The sequence below is a fragment of the Rhinoderma darwinii genome, chromosome 2 (genome assembly GCF_050947455.1).
Source record: "Rhinoderma darwinii isolate aRhiDar2 chromosome 2, aRhiDar2.hap1, whole genome shotgun sequence".
NCBI classification, from domain to species: Eukaryota; Metazoa; Chordata; class Amphibia; order Anura; family Rhinodermatidae; genus Rhinoderma; species Rhinoderma darwinii.
The window spans coordinates 74,659,994-74,681,513 of record NC_134688.1 but is presented as its reverse complement, the minus strand read 5'-3'; the positions used below and the strand labels follow the sequence as shown (position 1 = coordinate 74,681,513).

General features: G+C 42.0%; 1 protein-coding gene across 5 annotated transcripts in view; it reads right to left on the bottom strand.

Moving 5' to 3' along the window:
- The window catches only part of ATP7B (ATPase copper transporting beta), a 127,516-nt gene that overhangs the window by 15,422 nt on the left and 90,574 nt on the right, over positions 1–21,520 (bottom strand). For all 5 annotated transcript variants that reach the window (XM_075851769.1, XM_075851768.1, XM_075851770.1 and 2 more), the window contains 10 exons: positions 20,420–20,547; positions 16,555–16,709; positions 16,331–16,465; positions 13,147–13,341; positions 11,231–11,413; positions 8,593–8,788; positions 6,338–6,484; positions 5,807–5,949; positions 2,596–2,799; positions 1,219–1,336 (listed from right to left, as the gene is read on the bottom strand). In XM_075851769.1, coding sequence (XP_075707884.1) covers positions 1,219–1,336; positions 2,596–2,799; positions 5,807–5,949; positions 6,338–6,484; positions 8,593–8,788; positions 11,231–11,413; positions 13,147–13,341; positions 16,331–16,465; positions 16,555–16,709; positions 20,420–20,547 — 1,604 coding nt within the window. The remainder of the gene's footprint in view (positions 1–1,218; positions 1,337–2,595; positions 2,800–5,806; positions 5,950–6,337; positions 6,485–8,592; positions 8,789–11,230; positions 11,414–13,146; positions 13,342–16,330; positions 16,466–16,554; positions 16,710–20,419; positions 20,548–21,520) is intronic.

Here is a 21,520-nt window from a genome sequence, read left to right as displayed (position 1 = left end):
TATGATTCTGACCCATGTTGGGTCATGTGAATTATTAGGAGGAATTCTCTGGTTGGATTCCTAATTAGTTATCCGAATCTTTTGGATTTAAATTGCATTTTATAAAACTGTGAAAATTAATAAACGACTGCTGTGGCCATTTCACATCCAACCTCGGTGTCACGTGTCTTTTCTCAAAGGTAGGGGTGGGGGGAAAAGAAGGGATAAGTGAAGGTTCATTAACACACGACTCTACTTAGGCAAGTCATGACTTTTCATCCCATGTGACTGCTGCAGCCTGTGATTGGCTGCAGCAGTCACATGGGATGAAATGTCATCCCTGAAGGCCGGGCTGGACGCAGGAGCAGAGAATTCTGAGTATGAGGGTTTTTTTCCGAGTTGCGATGTTTTGCAGCTTTCTCACCACAAAAATCGCAATATCTGCTATTTGTTGCTGGTTTTACCTCCCCATTATATTTAATGGGGAAAACCCGCAATAGAAAAGCAGCAATTCCGCAACAATTGACATGCTGCGGATTAAAAAAAACGCACCGCAGGTCAATTTACAAACAGTTTTTCAGGCTTTTTTTATGCAGCATGTGGATGAGATTTGTTCAAATCTCATCCACTTTGCTGCTAATGTAATACGCTGCGGATTTTCCGCAATGAAATCCGTTGTGGAAAATCCGCAGTGCTTACGCAACGTGTGAACCTGGCCTACGAAGTCCTGCTGTACCTCCATTCAAATCAAACAGAAAAAAAGACTTATTCCTCCCTTAGAAGCATTGCTTCAAGTTTCGAATATCTCCCACATATGACAACCCGCAGGGACTCCACGTTTCCCCATACATCCTGCTGCACACGGCCGAATACATCAATTCTGTATAGTGAAACTTCCTGATGTTCCCACTGCCTATTCCCTCCAACAAATAGGAAGTCTAATAAGCGGGGACACCCTCGTCCTCACAAACACACAATTCGATTTTTATATGAAATATGACAACATAACAATACTAAGTATATAACGAAAAGTCTAAGGTACTGTACATCATGAGCATTGTAACGTAACTTCACATATGTATAACCAAAGCCCATGAATTAATGAATTGCTCTGATTATTATCTCAGAAAGATGACGCTTTGTATTCCATACATTTCTTACAATGACATTATATCACAATATACGGAGTGCCATGAATGTACACAATAACCAGAACACAAGTAACATATACCAGAGTACCTGCTGCAATAGGAATGCCGAGAAGATTATAGATGAGTGCAAACATGAAGTTCATTCTTATTCTTCTCACTGTCCTCTTCGAGAGGTGGATACTGGCAACAACATCAAGCAAATCATTCTAAAACGTAGATCAGATACAAGGCACTTGTTATTGAAGAATACACAGGTTTCATATTGTTTTTATATTTATCATAAACAGTGGCATGCATAATTCAGAGGAGACCCGATCACAAGAATATTAAAAAAAAAAAAAAAAAGGCCCCCTACTGGTTCGTGCCAAAACACATCTCCATCCCGGAACATGAAGGCCAAAAATGTCATATGTTGAGAAGGGTGGGATGACCCTCTGATTATTACTGATGTGAGGCCCCAAGCACATGACCGTAAAAATTGTCCATAATTGCGGTCCGCAATTACGGATACATTCACTATTGACCACGGATACATTCCCATATATTCACGGAAAGGTGTCCAGGCCGTAGAAGTGTACCTCAAAAGATAGGACATGTCCGTTGTTTTGCTTTTCACGGACCGTGCTCCTATACTTTATATGAGAGCACGACCGGCAAATGCGGGTGGCTGTCGGCGGCTACCCGTGCTCGTGATTACGGGCACTGCCGTGTGCATGGGGCCTTATCGTGTAGCAGGTGAGTCCTGCAGTGTACACATACCTTTATGGGGAGGGATGTTCACACATATCGTATATGCTGTTGATTTTCGGTCAGGATTTGCGGGCATAAAATTTGCAGCGTATTACATTAGCAGCAAAGTGGATACAATTTTAACAAATCTCAATCAGACGCTGCAGAAAAAATCTGCACAGAATATGTGCATATATTGACCTGCGGAGTAAATTTTTTGCTAAATTTCCCCATTGGGATCAATAGGGAAGACAAATTTGGCAACAAATATGAAAATTGCTGCTAATACGCTGGTTATTCAAAGCAAATACCACAAAATAAAAATAAAAATAAATGCTTACCTCTCACGGCGCTGCGATAGCAACGCATCATCCCTGGTCTTCCGGCTACTCTGCGTGCGGGCTGCCCCCTGTGATGACGCTGCAGCGGTCACATGTGATGAAATGTCATCACCGGGGGTCTGCCTGGACACAGAGCAGCCAGAAGAGCAGGGACACGTTGCTATGGCAATGCTAGGAGAGGTGAGTACAGGCCTTTTTTTATTTGGCGCCGATTTTTCCCAGCATTCAATCTGCTCGAATACACACACCAAAATAAAGCAGAATTTGGTGCGAATATTCGCCAGGATTTCCCTGCATGTTCTGGGTCGGATACGCCTCAGACTTTTCTGCCACTCCTTTATTGTCAAACTGTGACTTGTATGAACTGCTTTATACAGACATAGGGAGTAACATACTCTGATAAGAACAATATCTGCAGCTTCAATGGCAACATCAGTTCCAGTCCCAATGGCAATTCCAATATCCGCTCTGGCTAATGCAGGGGAGTCATTGACGCCATCGCCCACCATGGCTACTCTCTTCCCCTCGTCTTGCAAAGCTTGCACTTTGGCCACCTTGTGAGAAGGAAGGACTTCTGCAAACACCTTCTTGATCCCAACCTGCAAGAACCAAAAGGTTAACATGGAAAAACAGCCAACAATTTTACGGACATAAAATGAAAATAGAAAAAATTCCTACAATTTGATATTACTATGCAAGAAGAGAACAGCATGCTGGGAATTTTATTTTATGAGAAATATTCTAGAAATTCACATTTGTTTTAATATAGTAAAGAATACACTAAATTATTCTATAAACAGACGTTTTCTATACGAACTTATCTGAGATCTGCTTCATTTTTTCAAGTGAATTAGATAAGTGATACTTGGGATACTACCATTCATATGTGTGCCTATAACCATTCTTAATCAATTTTTGCAGTATTGTAGGGTGCATTATCTTGCTAAAAGAGGCCTCCGCCATTAGGGAATGCCATTGCCATGAAGGGGTGTACTTGGTCTGCAACAATGTTTAGGTAGGTGGTACGTGTTAGGGTATGTGCACACGTAAACTGCATTTACGTCTGAAATTACGGTGCTGTACGGAGGTAAACGAGATTACGCGTGGCTTGCTGGAAATCTCAAAGAAAAGAGTCAGAAGTGTCAGGATTCTGAATACACATGACGTCCAGGCTGGATTTCATGTGTATTCATTATCAGGACACTTGTGTATGTGGCTGCACATCGCTGCTGTGTAAGGCCCCATGCACACGACAGCAAAAAACCTCAGTTTTTGCGGACCGCAAATGCGGTCCGCAAAAACGAAGCCATTCACTTTCATTGAACACTGACACCTTTCCGTAGCACTACGGAAGGGTGTCAGTGCCGTGGAAATGTTCCGGGAATTATGGAACATGTCCGTTCTTTCACATTTTGCGGGCCGTGCTCCCATACTTTGTATGGGAGCACGGCCCGAAAATGCGGCTGTCAGTCAGCGGCCGGCCGTGCCCGCAATCGCGGGCCGTGATTGCGGGCACGGTCGTGTGCATGGGGCCTTAATGAATGTAGAGTGTATGATGCTGACTGGTCACTGATTGGTCAGCGTCATACACGTAAACACGCCCAGTTAAAAACACAATACACGCCCAGTTGGACATAACGAAAAAAAAACGCCCAGTTGTCCATTTCAAAGCTCATTTGCATATATATAAAATAGCTCATAACTTGGCCAAAAATGAACGTTTTTAAAAAAAACAAAACGTTACTGTTCTCTACATTGCAGCGCCGATCACATGCAATAGGAGATAGGGATTTGAGAATCTGGTGACAGCCTCCTTAAAGTAACATCCACATGAATATCAAGACCCAAGGTTTCCAAACAGAACATTGCCTTCTTCCCATACTGTATCTTGGTACCATCTCTTTCACACGCACACGGCCATTCAGATTATGTAACTGAAAACTCGATTCATCAGACCAGGCCACCTTTTTCCATTGCTCCATGATCCAGTTCTGATACTCATGTACCCATAGTATGCGATTTTGGCGCTGTACAGGGGTCAGCATGGGCACTCTGACGCTACACAGGCCCAAATACAGCAAGCTGCCATGCTCTGTCTGTTCTGACACCTTTCTATCATAGACAGCATTAACTTTTTGAGCAATTTGTGCTACATTAGCCCCTCTGTGGAATCGGATCAGACTGGCTAGCGTTCGCTGCCAATGAGCCCTGGGCACCCATAACCCTGTCGCCAGTTCCCTCTTGGTTGTCTTTCCTTGGATCACTTTTGGTAGGTACTAACCACTGTATACTGGAAACTGCCCACAAAACCTGCTGTTTTATAGATACTCTGACCCAGTCGTCTATCACAATTTGGCCCTTGTCAAAGTCCCTCAGATCCTTACACTTGACCATTTTTCCTGCTTCTAATACATCAACTTCAAGAACTGACTGTTCACTTGCTGCCGAATATCTCCCACCCCTTGTCAGATGCCATTGTAAGAAGATAATCAATGTTATTAAAGGACGGGTGTCGCGAAAAAAAAAATTTTTTATATAAATTTGCTTTTAGTATGTTATTAAAATAAATTTTATTTATTTGTGTTTTTGTGTTGTACTTTTTTCTTTCTTTTACTTCACTATGGGGGCTGCCATTTTTTTTTTCATCTCTGTATGTGTCAATTAACGACACATACAGAGATGGAATACGGCACATACATCCCCATAGAGAATGCGAACGGGAGCCGTTCCATTCACTATGGTGTACGCCGTCTGTGTGGGAACGGCGCATGCGCCGCTCCCACACAATCCAAAAGGAAGGTCTTCGGCCGAGCGACATCTGGCGCCATTTTCATGTGGACCGGAAGCCGCGGCCGGACAGTAAGATGACTACCTTCGGTCGCGGCTTCCGGACATGTGTTCAGAAGCAAGGACTAGGAGCGGAGGGAGCGGCGGCGGCAGGAGCAGGTAAGTTATGTTTGTCTATGTTCGTGTTTTACTGTGTGATTACCACTGTATGTAAGCCTACTACACTGTGCATTCGCTCAAAAAATGGCGGCAGTCAGTGTAGGAGGTTTGAACATTCAACCCCCTCCTTTCTCCTGGCACTAGAGGGGGATTAATTGAGCACACTAGAGCGAGTGTGTCTTCTCCAATTTTGCAGCATAAAGCAATGAGGTTGCTTTACCACATGCCAATGCTGCAATTTTGGGAATTGCTCCCTCTAGTGACCAGCACATGGAAATTTTATAAATTCGAATCTAATTCTAACGACACATTTCCTTTAACTTCACCTGTCAGTGGTTTTAATATTATGGCTGAACAGTGTATATCCATATATATATAAAAGAATTAAAAAATGAAGAGACAGCACAACAGGGAAAACGGTGAAAAAGGTGATCTGTTTATTCACCCCATTCTCAAGCGAGAAAGGCTCCAACATTGGGAGCTGAAACGTTGCACTAGGGTAATAAAGTACCCCTCTTCTGTTCACCGAAATTCTACTGAGTGCTGCCTGATTTTTTTTGCTCTATGTAGACGGGACATTGTATATATATATATATATATATATATATATACACACACACACACACACACACACAATTGCCTGCAGGAAGGCAAAAATACCTGAGTGGCGATTGCTTTGGCGGTCTTCCTGTTATCTCCTGTGATCAGTACCACATCCACTCCCATCGCTTTTAATGTGTGCACAGCTAGAGCTGCCTCCTTCTTCACGGTGTCTGCAATAGCGATCATTCCACACAGTGCACCTTTTCAGGGAAAAAAATGTTGTCAATCTATATATAATAAATAGTATGACCAAGATTTAGCAGAAGATCCTATAAAAGATAGGTTCTGCATTCATGGGACCAGCACAGTGCCATTTTTGGGGATTTTTCAGGACTATCAGACATCTTTATTCAGGAATCCCAATGGTCGGAAAAATTATGTTTATTTCTAGACCAAATTTCAGGACATTGTTACTCTGGGCTGACCTCTTTAAACCATTTTGGAGCATGACAGACTAGTGAGGTTTCTAGACTAGACTAATGTATGCCAGATTATAAGAACTTTGCTGTAAATATAGAAAGATAAGGGATATATAGATTTCCACCTACAGGAATACTATACAACAACAATGCATTGGCAAGACATTACCATCTATCGCTACTAGCACTGCAGTCTGTCCTTTCATTTCATGACTGGTCATAGCGTCATCTACATCACAGGAAATGTGCAAGCCGTTGCGTCTCATCCATTCCCGATTGCCGATTAACACAGAATGAGGCTGTGGAGCTGCGGCACCTGCGGAAACACGTTTATTAGTGAATGGCATGATGTGAATTATGAAAAATAAATGTAACTTTCTGTGCTTTGATGTTAGTCTTGTCATGGGGACTTTAGGCCTTTTAAAATGTGAGCATTTACTAGACTAGATAACTAATAGAAACTATCCAGCGGCTGCTGTCCCCACCGTGTAGGGACCCTTGACAGTGTGCACTAGAAGTGCGGAGTCCATCCAAACTCATTTGAAAAAAAGGACCATGTGACGTTATGGACGTCATCATTCTTGTTAAAGTGCCACATATGTGTCCATATGATCCCTTTTCGCTAATGGGATGAGAGACTTAGCAGTTAAAGGGGAAATTTATTCTAAATGATCACATTAGCAACTTCTCGGATTTTGGATCTTAACCCCCTTGCTGCCGTGGACAGTTTTCATTTTTGTACTTTCCTCTACACCTTCCAAGAGTCATAACCTTTCTTTTTTTTTCTATTCACACAGCCATATGAGGGCTTGTTTTTTTTTGTGGGACCAGTTTTATTTTTAATGACACCATTTAATGTATCAAATTATGTACTGAGAAACGTTTGTGGGGTGGAATGGAAAAAAAACAGTGATTCCTCCAATGTTTTTGGGGTTTTGATTTTACGGTGTTCACTGTGCAGTAAAAATGACATAAACTTTATTTTGCCAGTCCATATGGTTACGGCGATACCAAATTTAGATCGTTTTATTTTATGTTTTACTACTTTTACATTTAAAAACAATTTGTTTAAAAAAAATAGTTTTGAGTCACCATATTCCGAGACCCATAAGTTTTTAATTTTCCTGTAGAAGGAGCTGTGCGAGGGCTTGTTTATGTGTGGTGAGCTGTAGTTTTTCTTAGTACCATTTTGCGGTACAAGCGATTTTTTTTTTATTACGGTTTATAAAAATAATTAGGGAGGTTACATGACCAAAAACATAAATTCTGTCATTTTTATTTTTTTTTACCATGTTCTCTTTGCTAATTAACACTATATTTGAATAGTTCGCCAATTATGTTTAGGTTTTTATTGCATACACTATTTAACGGAAAAAAATAGGAAAAGGTCTTTTTACTTTTAACATTTTGGCTTTTATATATATATATATATATATATATATATATATATATATATATATATATATTTATTTATTTATTTATTTTTTTCTCATTGATCCATTCTTGAAAACTTTATTTAGTATCCTTTTAAAAAAAAATATTTTTGTTCCACTAGGGGACTTGAACATGCGACCATGTACATGCATCACTTGTACTGCAATACTTTTGTATGCCTCTGTCTCTTACAGGACAAAAAATTGCAGACCTGGCAATCTTGACAACCCATTAGCGCTCGTCGATTGCGTCGTGCCAGTATTACCACTGAGCGCCAGTAATACCTTAGTAGTGACAGAGACTGGGAATCCGGAACACTTTAGTTTCTTTTGAAATACAGAAATGAATTGAAGCGCTGTGCGGTGTTGTACAAATATATTAATGCTATGCACTTAGCAGTGTTACTATATTGCTGGACACATTCACAAGATTTTCTTTTTTAGCTTGCACTAATAAAGGCTGTTTTCATGGTCTGTTAGAGACGGGCTGAGGCACTACTGGGGCTATATGCCCTTTTAGGAACTGGTTTTTGGTCTTCAATCAGATTACTTCTCAGTCCATTGTTCTCCCTATAATATTTAGCTAGCTGGATGGCTTACTGTAGAAAAATATACAGTTTTCATTTTTTCGATTCTACGAGGGGGCACATGACGACTGTTAAAAATCCAACACTAGTTGTTGTGGGGGATTGCAAAAACTTGGGCATAGGATAGAACATGTCCACATGCAATATCATGCCCCCCTATAGACTAATATTACCGTCAATATCGTTATGTGTGACGTTGCACTCCCGTCCACTGTGATTAGACAGTACGTTAAACATGGAGCCCAGGTTTTAGAGGGTAAAAAGAGAGATGTTGAACAGGGGAATAGCCATGGCTGAAGTGTTTTCCAGACTGTACCTGTAATCCTATCATAATCACATATGGCGGTCATACTGTTAATAACGGGAAGGCATTCTCAGAAGGTTCTTGGACAGCAGAATCATACCTTGTATTTCCGGAGCAATGATTAAGGAGCGGTCTTCTTGTGGACGGGTGAGGGCACTCTTGTAAACATTCTGCTCATTCAAGCTCTCTTCACTCTGTACCAGGACACTTTCCACATTATTTACTTTACAGCTGATCCCACATCCCGGGACAGCCTGGAAATCAGTACAATATCCCAGTGATTCTGTACCAAGCTCCTACAGAAAGTTCAGATTATACGCGGTTATAATACTCATGATTGAGATCCACAACGCTGCTGCTGCAGTGCCCTAAACCAGTGTTTCTCAATGTTTAGAAGCCAAGTGCCCCCTCTTCTAAAAGTAACCCCAAAGCAATGTTCACACTATGTGCTACACATTAAAAGCACAGCATGAGGACAGGGTGAGTACCCATTAGAAACATGGCGTATACTCCCTGGGCTACACGTATCACAGGATGAAATTCTAGGTTCCAGACTATTGAATGGTTTGTCATTTGGCATACAATTCTTGACTGTTCCAAATTCATAGGGTGTTATCACTGCAGTGCACTAACCTTGATCGGGCCTTTATTCTGCTTTCACAATTCAGATAATGACTTGGTTATGGGTATAACTCCAGACTCCGGGCACTGCCAATGTGCACAAGGTCTTATAATTAGATGTATGTTGGCTGAACCCACCGATTTTGGCGAGACTGGTCGACCATCTAATGTGCATGGCGGTGTCCCGACTCTACCACAGTGGCAGATTTCGTGAGAGATAAGGGTTGGGCATGTTGAATTCCAACATACCCGATCCTTTTGTTTACAAAGAGATAAGTTGCTGCCAGAGGAGTCTGACAGCGGCTTTTTCCCTTTTCCGTATTGAGAACGCATGCTCAGCTCGGCATGTGTATGGTAGAGTCAGGAGGAATAGCTGTCGTCCGTACGATCGTTTGGCCGACAGCTATCTGAAATGTAAGGCTAGCCTTAAGCTGACAGTATATATGTTAGATAATAGTGTATGAAGATTTTGGTGGTAGTAGCAAATATTCAAACGACTTGCTTGAGCAGCTGGGAACCCTTGCAACAGAACCAGCTCTTAGGGCCTGTTCACACTGAGTTTTTTGCAGGCAGAAAATTCTGCCTGGAAAAATCAGCTCCGGTTTGTTTTTTAAGCAGTTTTGCACCACACGCATTTTTTGTTGCGTTTTTTTGCCGCGATTTGAGACGCGTTTTTTTCCACGGTTTTTTAAGGTGTTTATTTTCCTATTTCTTCAAGAGACAAAGTGAAATTCCGCACGTGTTTATTGCCGCAAAGCGCATCAAAAATCGCGCCAAAAAAACACGTTTATTTCCGTCTCCAAAAAAAAACGCCTCCACCTCCCATTGAAATCAATGAGAGTCCATTTTGGCCGTTTTTTGCCGCGGTTTTTGCAGTGCTTTCCGCGGCAAAAAACTCAGCGTGAACAGGGCCTTAAATGGGTTTTCCAACCTTTAATAACAAGGCAGGAGACAGGGCTGCTTTCACTCAGCCTCTGTTAAGCTGTGCCTCTGGCAGGGCATAATAGAAGCCTGTAAAAATGACAATATACTGCAATACATCAGTATTGTACCAGAGATCTAACGATCACTGGTTCAAGTCCTATAGGGGGCTAATTGAATGTGTAAAAAAAAAGTTAGATAAAAGTTGTTAGTAGTATAAAAAATATACATCAAAAAGTTAAAAAAACAAAAAAAAATTTCCGATTTTTCCTCTAATAAAGGAAAAACTAGTAAAAACAAAACAAAATTTGAATCACTGCGTCCGTAAAAGTCGGAACTATTACAATACACCATTATTTAACTTGCACAGTGAACTCTGTAAAAAAAAACTAAAAATTTAGAACGCCAAAATCTTTTTTTTTGGTCACCTTAGCTCTCAAAACAAAGTGTATTAAAAAGTGATCAAAAAGTTGTATGTACCAAAAAATGGTACCACTAAAAAGTACAACTCGCCCCGCAAAAAATAAGCCCTTACACCGCTCAATCGACAAAAAAAACAAAAAGTTAGGGCTTGGTTATGGGTACAACTCCAGACTCCGTGAACTGCCAATGTGAACAAGCTCTTATCATTAGATGTATGTTGGCCTTCGGCAGGAGTCTCCAAAAGCAACTAACTCACCTTTTGAAACACCCACAATGCCTGGGCTCCCAGTTTGCCGTAATGGAGAGATGGGACGTCATTGCGGTGTTGATGTAAATGAGTGCCGGAAGGGAACCTGGAACACGCGGAGCGAGAACCGCGGCCATTTTTAAAGATATTTTATACTATTCGGAGCCTCCTGCCCCATTTCACTAAAGCTTGGAAACCCATTTAGGCTGGATTCACACACAGAGGTTGATCGCTTTTTTTTGCACATTTTTTTCCCAAAGACTTTGTGGTCAGATGTTACTTTAATGTCTATATTAAAATCTGAATTAGTCTACATAAGCAGCATTTTTTTTAAGTGTTTTTGAGGTCAGTGCTATTCTTTACATGTTTTTGAAATGCTGAAAAAAAAGTGTGTGTGAAGAAGGCTTTAAAGAGTCACTGACTTCATAGTTCTGACAACTTCTTCCCTTGACTGGGGGACTGTAGATTTTTTGGGGGATTCCATACTAAGAAGTGGAGTCGTCACATAAAAATACATATTCTTTACCTCCTTACAGTACTTTGTCACTGCCATTCCCAGGGGATGTTCACTGCTGGCTTCTGCGGTGCCCACCACAGCCAGCATTCTTTTCAGGGGCATCCTGACTACATCACCCAGTAGCAGCACTCTCATGACATTAGGGACCCCATGTGTTATTGTTCCAGTCTTATCAAACATCACTGTATTTATCTGAAAGAATCAACAACCAATTCGCTATCAGCAAGGATGTTTTGAAAAGTTATAATACTTTTTGAAATTTATTTCATTTAACCCCTTAATGACCAGCTAAATATTTCCGTTTTTGCCTCTGCATTTCAGCAGCCATAACTTTTTTATCGACGTGGCTGTATGAGGCCTTGTTTTATGCGGGAGAAATTGTAAAAAAATGTTTGCGCAATTTGGGGTAGAAAAAACTCACTGTGTACGTTATAGAATATATTTTTACAGCGTGAATATAGAAAAAAGCAAATGTCAGCATTGTTGTTTTTTTTTATTTTATCCTGTTCACTTTTCTCGCTAAATAACCGATTAAATTAATTCTTCAGGTTATTATGGTCGCATAGATACCTAATATGTGTAGGTTTCTTGTTTTTATGTAATGTAGGGGCAATAACATATATTTTATGAAAAATTATGACGTTTTTTGGGCCTTTTATTTATTTGTTAAATTTTTTTTTTTAAATCGCATTAAGGGATAACTTTATTTTTTACTTAAAATGTATTAGCATACTCTTGCATGCTAATACATTACACTGTATCACTATGACACATAGTGTGCCCTAACAGCAGGCAAACTGAACAGACAGCCCTGGGGTCCTTTCTAGGTCACCAGGGCTGACTGCAGAGGGATTTCCCAGTCTTCAATCATGTCTCCAGTGATGCGATTGAAGAGGGGAGTTCCCTATGACCTTGCTGCGTTCACGGGCCGTGGCGATCAAAGGGTTAAACAGCTGCTGTTGGAATATTTTCAGATCCCAGCTCACATGAGCGCTCATCAGCCTCTTCCACAGCGACGCCAAAAGACGGTGGGCGGTCGTTAAGGTGTTAAAATGAAAAATTACCAGTGATATCACTGCATTTTTATACTACGAGCTCTCCGCTGGACAATATAAATATGTGTATTAGTCAGTAGGCTGCGTCCCAACACAGTCTGACACCCTCAGCACGGATTGTGGGGACACGCCTGTTTAACAAAGGGAACGGTAAGGCTATGTTCACACGGGGTATTTTGCCGAGTTTTTTGACGCGGAAACCGCGTCGCAAAACTCGGCAGAAACGGCCCGAGAACGCCTCCCATTGATTTCAATGGGAGGCGTCGGCGTCTTTTTCCCGCGAGCAGTAAAACTGCCTCGCGGGAAAAAGAAGCGACATGCCCTATCTTCGGGCGCTTCCACCTCCGACCTCCCATTGACTTCAATGGGAGGCAGGAAAAAGTGTATTTCTCGCTGTTTTATGCCCGCGGCGCTCAATGGCCGCGGGCGAAAAACGGCGCGATAATTGCCGCGAAAATCGGCGTGCAGGGAGAGGAATATCTGCCTCAAAGTTCCAAACGGAATTTTGAGGCAGATATTCCTCCCCCAAAATACTCCGTGTGAACATAGCCTTACACAGAGTTCTCAATTTATACATTTATTTTACAATGCAGATAAAAAAAAAAAAAGAATGCTCCAGAATTGTTAATTTATGGGGAGGGCAAGTATTTACTAAAGCAGATATAAAAGGAGAGTTTACGCATCCTTTTTACTCTTTGCCCAGGTTTACAAATGATATGGCTGCATTGCGGGAAAATGTTAGTGCCGGAAAGAGGCTTCTCGTCCGTGTTCATCACAGGCTCTGGTATTCTTACACATCTGGTTTATTTATGAGCAAGGTCCGCATATCTCAAGTAGTTTAAATTGGATTTCCAACAGAAGCAGACCAACCTTATGTGCCATCTCCAGGGGCTCTCCACCTTTGATGAGGATGCCATTTTGTGCAGCCACGCCAGTACCCACCATCACCGCAGTAGGAGTAGCCAAGCCTAAAGCACAGGGACAGGCAATAGACAGCACAGTGATGGCAGTCTGAAAACCAACCCGTATGATTATTTCAGCCTTCGAGATGGTTTTACTGTAGTCCTGAATGTAGATATAGAATAAAATCATTCATAAAAAGCAGAGACATTATGTTTCAAAACCAGCAAGAAATAGAACTACAAACAATTAATGGATCATGGTAGCCTTTTAGGAACACACATAATTTAGACCTCATAATACATTCCCAAATTATCGCCCTGTGTGATTGTAGTAGATTGCGGTTTGATCGATCTGATGGGTTGTCACCCTATAAGAGTTACCCTAGGACACATGAAATAGCTTGTCTATATGCTGTATCATGCGCCAGCAACGTTGGATGTAGGGGCATGAAACAGTATGTAGACATGCAATTGTATGCACTCCCCATAGGGAAACACTAGATGTAATCTACTCGTTTTCAGATAAAAGTCAATTTTGCATTTCATTTGGAAATCAAGGTCCCAGATTCTGGAGGAAGAGTGGAGAGGCGTCAATCCAAGTTTCTTGCGGTCCAGTGTGAAGTTTCCACAGTCAGTGATGATTTGGGTAGCCATGTCATCTGCTGGTGTTGGTCCACTGTGATAGGGAATGTTCATACGGCTTATTTTCAACCGTTTTTTGGGCTGTAAACGTCCCAAAAAACAGCTGAAAAAATCGGAAGCCGACGGATGTTCTGATGGGCTGTTTTTTTCCGCCTCGTTTTAAAAAAACAGCACGTAAAAAGACGCCCGCAAAAAGGAAGTGCATGTCACTTCTTGGGACATTTTTGGAGCAGTTTTTCATTGACTCTATAGAAAAAGAGCTCCAAAAGCGCTGTGAAAATCGTGAGTGGCTTAAAAAATGTCTGAAAATCAGGAGCTGTTTTCCCTTGAAAACAGCTCCGTATTTTCAGACGTGTTTGATTTTGTGCGTGCACATACCCTTATATCTAGTCCAGAGTCAACGCAGCCGTCTAGCAGGACATTTTCGAGCACTTCATGCTTCCCTCTGCTGACAAGCTTTATGGAGATGCTGATTTTATTTTCCAGTAGGACTTGGCACCTGCCCACACTGCCAAAAGTACCAATACCTGGTGTAATAACCACAGTATCACTGCGCTGGATTGGCCAGCAAACTCGCCTGACCTAAACCCCATAGAGAATCTACCGGGTATTGTCAAGAGGAAGATCAGAGACACCAGACCCAACAATGCAGACGAGCTGAAGGCCGCTGTCAAAGCAACCTGGGCTTCCATAACACCTCAGCAGTGCCACAGGCTGATCGCCTGCGTGCCACGCCGCATTGATAACACCTCAGCAGTGCCACAGGCTGATCGCCTCCATGCCAAGCCGCATTGATAACACCTCAGCAGTGCCATAGGCTGATCGCCTCCATGCCACGCCGCATTGATAACACCTCAGCAGTGCGACAGGCTGATCGCCTCCATGCCACGCTGCATTGATAACACCTCAGCAGTGCCACAGGCTGATCGCCTCCATGCCACGCCGCATTGATAACATCTCAGCAGTGCCACAGGCTGATCGCCTCCATGCCACGCCGCATTGATTACACCTCAGCAGTGCCACAGGCTGATCGTCCCCATGCCACGCCGCATTGATGCAGTAATTCATGCAAAAGGAGCCCCGACCAAGTATTGAGGGCATATACTGTACATACTTTTCAGTAGGACAACATTTCGGTATTAAAAATCATTTTTGTAATTAGGCTTATATAATATTCTAATTTTCTGAGACACTAAATTTGGGGTTTTACCATAATCATCAACACTATAAGAAAAAAATGCTGGAAATAGATCACTCTGTGTGTAATGAATATATCTAATATAGGAGTTTCACTTTTTGAATTGAATTACTGAAATAAATTATCTTTTTGATGATATTCTAATTCATTGAGAAGAACTAGTAGATAGACAACATAAGACTAGGAATCATTACACATATTGTAGTTGGGGCAGCTTAGTGGTATTCTAGTCTGGAAAGAAGTATACTGAAGGCCTTTTTCACAACACTGCTTTAGGCATGGTGGGGAAAATAGCCCTCATTACTGAACAATGGGTGGTCTCAACTTTTTCTAAGCCTGGAAGGTCATGGCCCCTTTTCGCCAACAAAAATGAAATGCTGGTGGAGGTCCTTCATACAGTATATATGGCGTTCATTCTAAATGTCCTATTACACCGGCCAATTTTGGCCGATGCAATGAGCGCCGATCAACAAGACAGCTCGTTGATCGGCGCTCGTTTGCTCCTGTCACAAGGAGCTATGGATGGGGACGAGCGATCGTTACTCCGATCGCTCATCCCCATACATTATCATCATGTCAGCAGCGCATCTCCCTGTTTACACAGGGAGATGTGCTGCCGACAACGATATTTCAGTTTTTTTTAAACAATATGATCAGCAGATGAACGAGTGTTTGCTCGTTCATCTGCTGATCGCTGCCCTGTTTACACAGGGCAATTATCGGCAACGAGCGTTCTATGAATGCTTGTCTGCCCGATAATTGCCCAGTGTAAAAGGGCCTTAAGCATCTTTTTTTTAAATGAAATTATACCAGATAACTGCAGTAATGGAATTGATACATGACACCCCCCCCCCCCCCCCCATGAAACTCCCAAGAAGTATCATTTAGGGCATTTTACAGTTAATGAGTAAATTTAAAGAAGTTTTCTCATGACACACATTGACGGCCTAGATTGTTTGGGGTCCCGTTATAGTGAATAGGTGACCATGTGGTCTTCAGAATAAGGATAGATTACCTAGCCCTGCTGCCACTCAGGCACCTATTCAAATGCCATCATCTGTCAGGAGACAACCCCTTTACGGTCATTAATATCATTAAAGTGGATGAGATCGGTTTTTAATCTAGAGAGATGAGAATGGAATTTAATGAGATTATGGGAATAAGATTGGAGAAATTTGGAGAATGGAATGTAAGAAGATAATTACAGAACCTTGAGAGCGGAGGATGGACCATGAGAGGATGACGGGAAGTAAAGAGATGAAAAATAGTTTAAGGAGGTTATTCATGAAAATATAATGTAGCCATAACTTACTGGGAAATATTTCAGTATGACATCAAAATTCACAAAGCCAACGGTGGTCCATCCAATCAATGTCACAATGGAAATGCTAATTATAAAAGGGACAAAGTAACCGCTTATCTTATCTGCCAGCTGTTGGATTGGAGCCTACAAAATGACAGGGAAAGAGTGAGAGAACATATTGGCATCTCTAGCAGCACATATTCACACTCAGGTAAGGCACACTGTGTTTTTACCTTGGACATCTGAGCCTCTTCTACTAACTTCACAATTTGTGCCAAGGTGGTGTCCGAGCCGACGTGCGTTGCTTCTACAAGAACTGATCCATGAGCATTAATGGAGCCAGCAATGACCATGCTCCCTGGCTTTTTTCTGACAGGCATAGGCTCGCCTAGAGGGCAGACAGGGAGACACTGAAAGTAAGGTATATGTCGTCCTTCCAGATGCAAATGTTAAGATCTTAGATATAAGGCTCATCATCAGATGCCCAAATGCTTATAGTATGATATAAATAAACTACAGACCCCCTAAGGTGCTCATAGACCTTATATAAATTCTAGGACAAAGATGTTCAAGCTGTAGTCATCACCCCTGGACCCTGTTACTAACAAGCATGTTCTTCTCTGATATATCTCATGTAATATGCTTGTATATAGACTGGGGAGGAAAATAGCGCCAACACTGTACGTCTGAGGGAAAGGAAAAGAGGATTAGCAAAACGCAGCTGATCCCAAGTAAAAGTGCCTACAAAAACACTACGGAGTACGGGTAGCTTTATGTGTGAATTGTAGTTTAGCAATGTTACCACTAGAGGTTGTTATTTGCCTTTTTAGCGGCTATGTACACCTTTGAAATTTTTATTTTATATTAAAATTAAATCCTGTATTGGTCAGGTCAGCGGCACTGACGGATTAAGTGTCAGCAGGTCCTGCGTGTTAGATCGACCTGCTATCAGTCACATCTAAATTCATAACTTAGATGTGATCGATTACAGGTGGGTCCAGCATGTCAGGGACACGTAGCACCCGCTGTCGCTGAACCTGTCAGTGCCGCTGACCTGAAGGATTCAAAACAGCTGTATCTCAAAAAGTAAATATCATTTTTAATAAAATGTATTTAGGAAGTAGCACCAATCACGCTGAGGCACAATTTTTCATTAAAAACAAAAAACTATTTCAAAGGTGTCCATAGCCTCTAAGGCCAAATGCACACGATGCGTATTACGTGCGGATTTGCAGCGCAGATTTTGCTCCGGAAAATACGCAGAGTAAGGCCTCATTTACACGAGCGTGTGCGTTTTGCGCGCGCAAAAAACGCTGCGTTTTGCGCGCGCAAAAGGCACTTGGCAGCTCCGTGTGTCATCCGTGTATGATGCGCGGCTGCGTGATTTTCGCGCAGCCGCCATCATAGAGATGAGGTAGTCGACGCCCGTCACTGTCCAAGGTGCTGAAAGAGCTAACTGATCGGCAGTAACTCTTTCAGCACCCTCGACAGTGAATGCCGAACACAATATACACCAACCTGTGAATAAAAAAAGACTTTCATACTTACCAAGAACTTCCTGCTTCCCCCAGTCCGGGCTCCCGGCCGTTGCCTTGGTGACGCGTCCCTCTCTTGTCATCCGGCCCCACCTCCCAGGATGACGCCGCAGTCCATGAGACCGCTGCAGCCTGTGATTGGCTGCAGCCTGTGCTTGGCCTGTGATTGGCTGCAGCTGTCACATTGACTGAACTGTCATCCCGCTAGGTCGGACCGGAGTTATCGGTAAGTCAGAACGTCTTTTTTTTTTTACAGGTTCATGGAAGTCACTGTCCATGGTGCTGAACCAGTTTAACGCTTTCAGCACCGTGGACAGTGACTGTCTCCTGACGTCGCGTACCCGAACATTTTTTACCGGTTTCGGTCAAAACGAGTTTGGCCGAACCCGGTGAAGTTCGGTGCGCTCATCTCGAATTTGACACTCCGTTTGGATGTTTGTAAACAGAAAAGCACGTGGTGCTTTTCTGTTTACATTCAGGAGTTTGACAGCTCTTGCGCGAATCACGCAGTTCGCACGGAAGTGCTTCCGTGTGGCATGCGTGGTTTTCACGCACCCATTGACTTCAATGGGTGCGTGAGTGCGCGAAAAACGCACGATTATAGAACATGTCGTGAGTTTTTTTCTACGCACACGCGCTGAGCGCAATTCACGCATCGTCTAAACTGCCCCATTGACTAATATAGGTGCGTACGACATGCGTGCAAAGCACGCGCGTCGCACGCGCGTATAATACGTTCGTGTAAATGAGGCCTAATACAGTACCAGCAAAGTAAATGAGATTTCAAGTAATCTCATCTACATGTTGCGGAAATTTTCTGCACGTAAATTGACTTGCGGTGTGTATTTTAAAATCTGCAGCGTGTCAATTTATCTTGCGTTTCTGTCTCAGAATTGTATCTGAGAAGTTTATTTAAAAAAACGCACCAAAATACACAGCACAAAATCTGCAACTGCTTCCAAAAAAAAAACGTACCTAAAAAACGCATAAAAAAAAAGTACCATTCATTGCGGATTTTACTTGCGGAATTACCTCAGTTTATCGGCAGTTTTGATGCAGATTTTCTGCACCAAATTACGCAACGTGTGCATGTAGCCTAAGGAGACGGCATAGTCTTGGGCTTTAAGGACGCAGCAATTTTCTTTATCTCCGCGCTCCGAAAGCCATTGATCCGTTGGCGCAGCTGTATGAGGGCTTGTTTTTTGTAGGATGAGTTGTATTTTTAATGGTAACATTTTGGGGTACTGTACATATAATGTATTGAAGAAATTTTATATTTTTTTTTAAGGGGGGTGGAGAAAAAAACAGCAATTCTGCCATTGTTTTTGGCATTCACCTTGCGGTAGAAATAACATCTAAACTTAGTTCTGCTGGTTGTTACAATTGCAGAGATGCCAAGTTTATATAGTTTTTTTTATGTTTTACTACTTTTGCACAATAAAAACACTTTTTTCTGTTTTTGTGTTGCTGCAAGCCATAACAGTTTTATTTTTCTGTCGATGTAGCCTTGGGCAAGCTGCGTCATTGATGATATGATTTTGGGCAGTTTCATCATGGTGTGTATATTCATGCATTGTACAGTACATGTTTGCTGACTGCATCAAACACTTACCTGCATTCTGTATGCTTCTTTTTTTTTTTTTTTTTAAGAAGAACATTTTTTGTGCAATTTTTGACTGCTTGTCTCAAAGAATTCACCGTGTTATTTTTTCACAAATCAACTATCTTCTCTGCCAAGATAGGTATGAAATCTCCATTCACACGCTGCAGTTTGTTAATTTAATTTTTTTTAAAGATTCCAGATCATGCAGTCTTTTTTTTGTTATTTTATGTCACACATTAAATGCTGTGCAGCAGATGTGGATTTCTGCAGAAACAGTTCTATGAACATCTCCCACAGTTATTTCTTTAAATTAAAAGCCCCTCCACCAAAAACTGCAATAGTTTAACCAAACCACCAAACCCTCAGACTCCAAAGAGTGTGAGAGGTGTATGCTAATTTGGGTCTCAGTGCCCTGTCATCCAATCGGAGGTGCTGAAAGAGACACATGTCCACTATTTTCAGCTGTACAGACTTGTTGAAAAGTGAACCAGTCTGAAAAGCCATAAATAGGCAGCACATTGACCATGATGTCTCAGGGACCCTATTTAGCATACGACCAGCGCAGTTTGTCAACATCCCCCTTACGCACAGTTGGAGGATTGGTGGGTTCACCAATTAGTTATTCTTCATTATGGCATCTTATAGAGTCTCTAAAATGAAAGTGTTTTTCATGTATTGGCTACAGGTATAGTATAATGTTAAAGGGGTTATCCCACCACAATAAGTTATCCCCTATCCACAGGATAGGTGATCAGTGTTTGATCGCTGGAAGATCTCAGCGGTGGGACCCACAGCGATCAAACACATCACCAATCCTGTGGATAGGTGAAAAGTTGTTGTGGTTGGAAAACCCCTTTAAATATATTTTTAGTTGCAGGCTATATTGTGCAAAATCCTTTCTGATCCACTGATTATAACTACTCCAACTAAACCTTAGAAACAAAATATAAATATAGTAACCTGTGATGAGAGACTCATCTGCCATAGAAGTCCCTTCAATAACTTTCCCATCCACAGGAAACTTTCCGCCAGGTACAACTTTCACAATATCTTCTCTCTGGACCAACTCCACAGCCACCTGTTCTTCTCTGTAATAGGAAAACACGTGAACACAAAACATGCAATCCCTTCAGTAACACTCACGTAACTTCAGAGGCGTAACTTGAAGCTCCTGTGCTCTAATACAAAATCTGTAACGGGGCCCCCACCTTCTATGGGCCATTTATAATACTGGTGTGAGGAAGAGGGGCCGCTATGCCCCTTCAGGCACAATGCTGCCTCTGCACCCGCTATAGCTAAGCCGCTGCATAACTTGACTTAAATGGCGCTCCATGCACATGTGATATTTACTGCTTGATATCCCTATAAGTTTTGGAACATCAACTAAGGCTAGGAGCAGTCCAAATGTTGCTCCTTGCCCCCAAAACATTGTGGTTGAAAAAACTAAATAGAGTTTATATACATATCTTATAAACAGGTGAAATCCTACTGTCACGCTCAAATGTTATTAGGTTTAAATAATATAAAATACTACAGAGCGTTAGTAAGTCTCTGTTCAGACTGGCATCATGGGTAGCATTTTTACGGGATTCATGACTAGTATGACGGGTCCATTAGGATCCTCATGGATCCCACTGACTTTATTTTGGGCCAGTCAGGTTTCCAGTTTTTCTTTTTTACCAGACTGAATGGCAAAACCTGCTACACTATTCTGCCCATCCAAAAGCAATGGAAACCCAATGAAACAAAACCTAACACCAGTATGAACATAACCTTAAAGTGAATCTCCACCTTTTATCATCATGTCGTTTTTAGGTCCATAATTTTGTGCGGATTAAATCCCCTGCATGAACATGAATTTAAAAGTTAACATTCTGGCTGCCTGTAACAGCCACTAGATGGCGTTTACTGTATGCTGTGTTATTATTGAATTCAATGTCAGCAGGAAGCTCCTAAGCTCCCACTAGTGGCGGCGGTTACCTTCTAAAGGGTTTAACTGGCACTTTTGAAAACCGGCAACAGGGCAGGGGGTAGTGCATGCAGATACTTACCCTCTGAAGT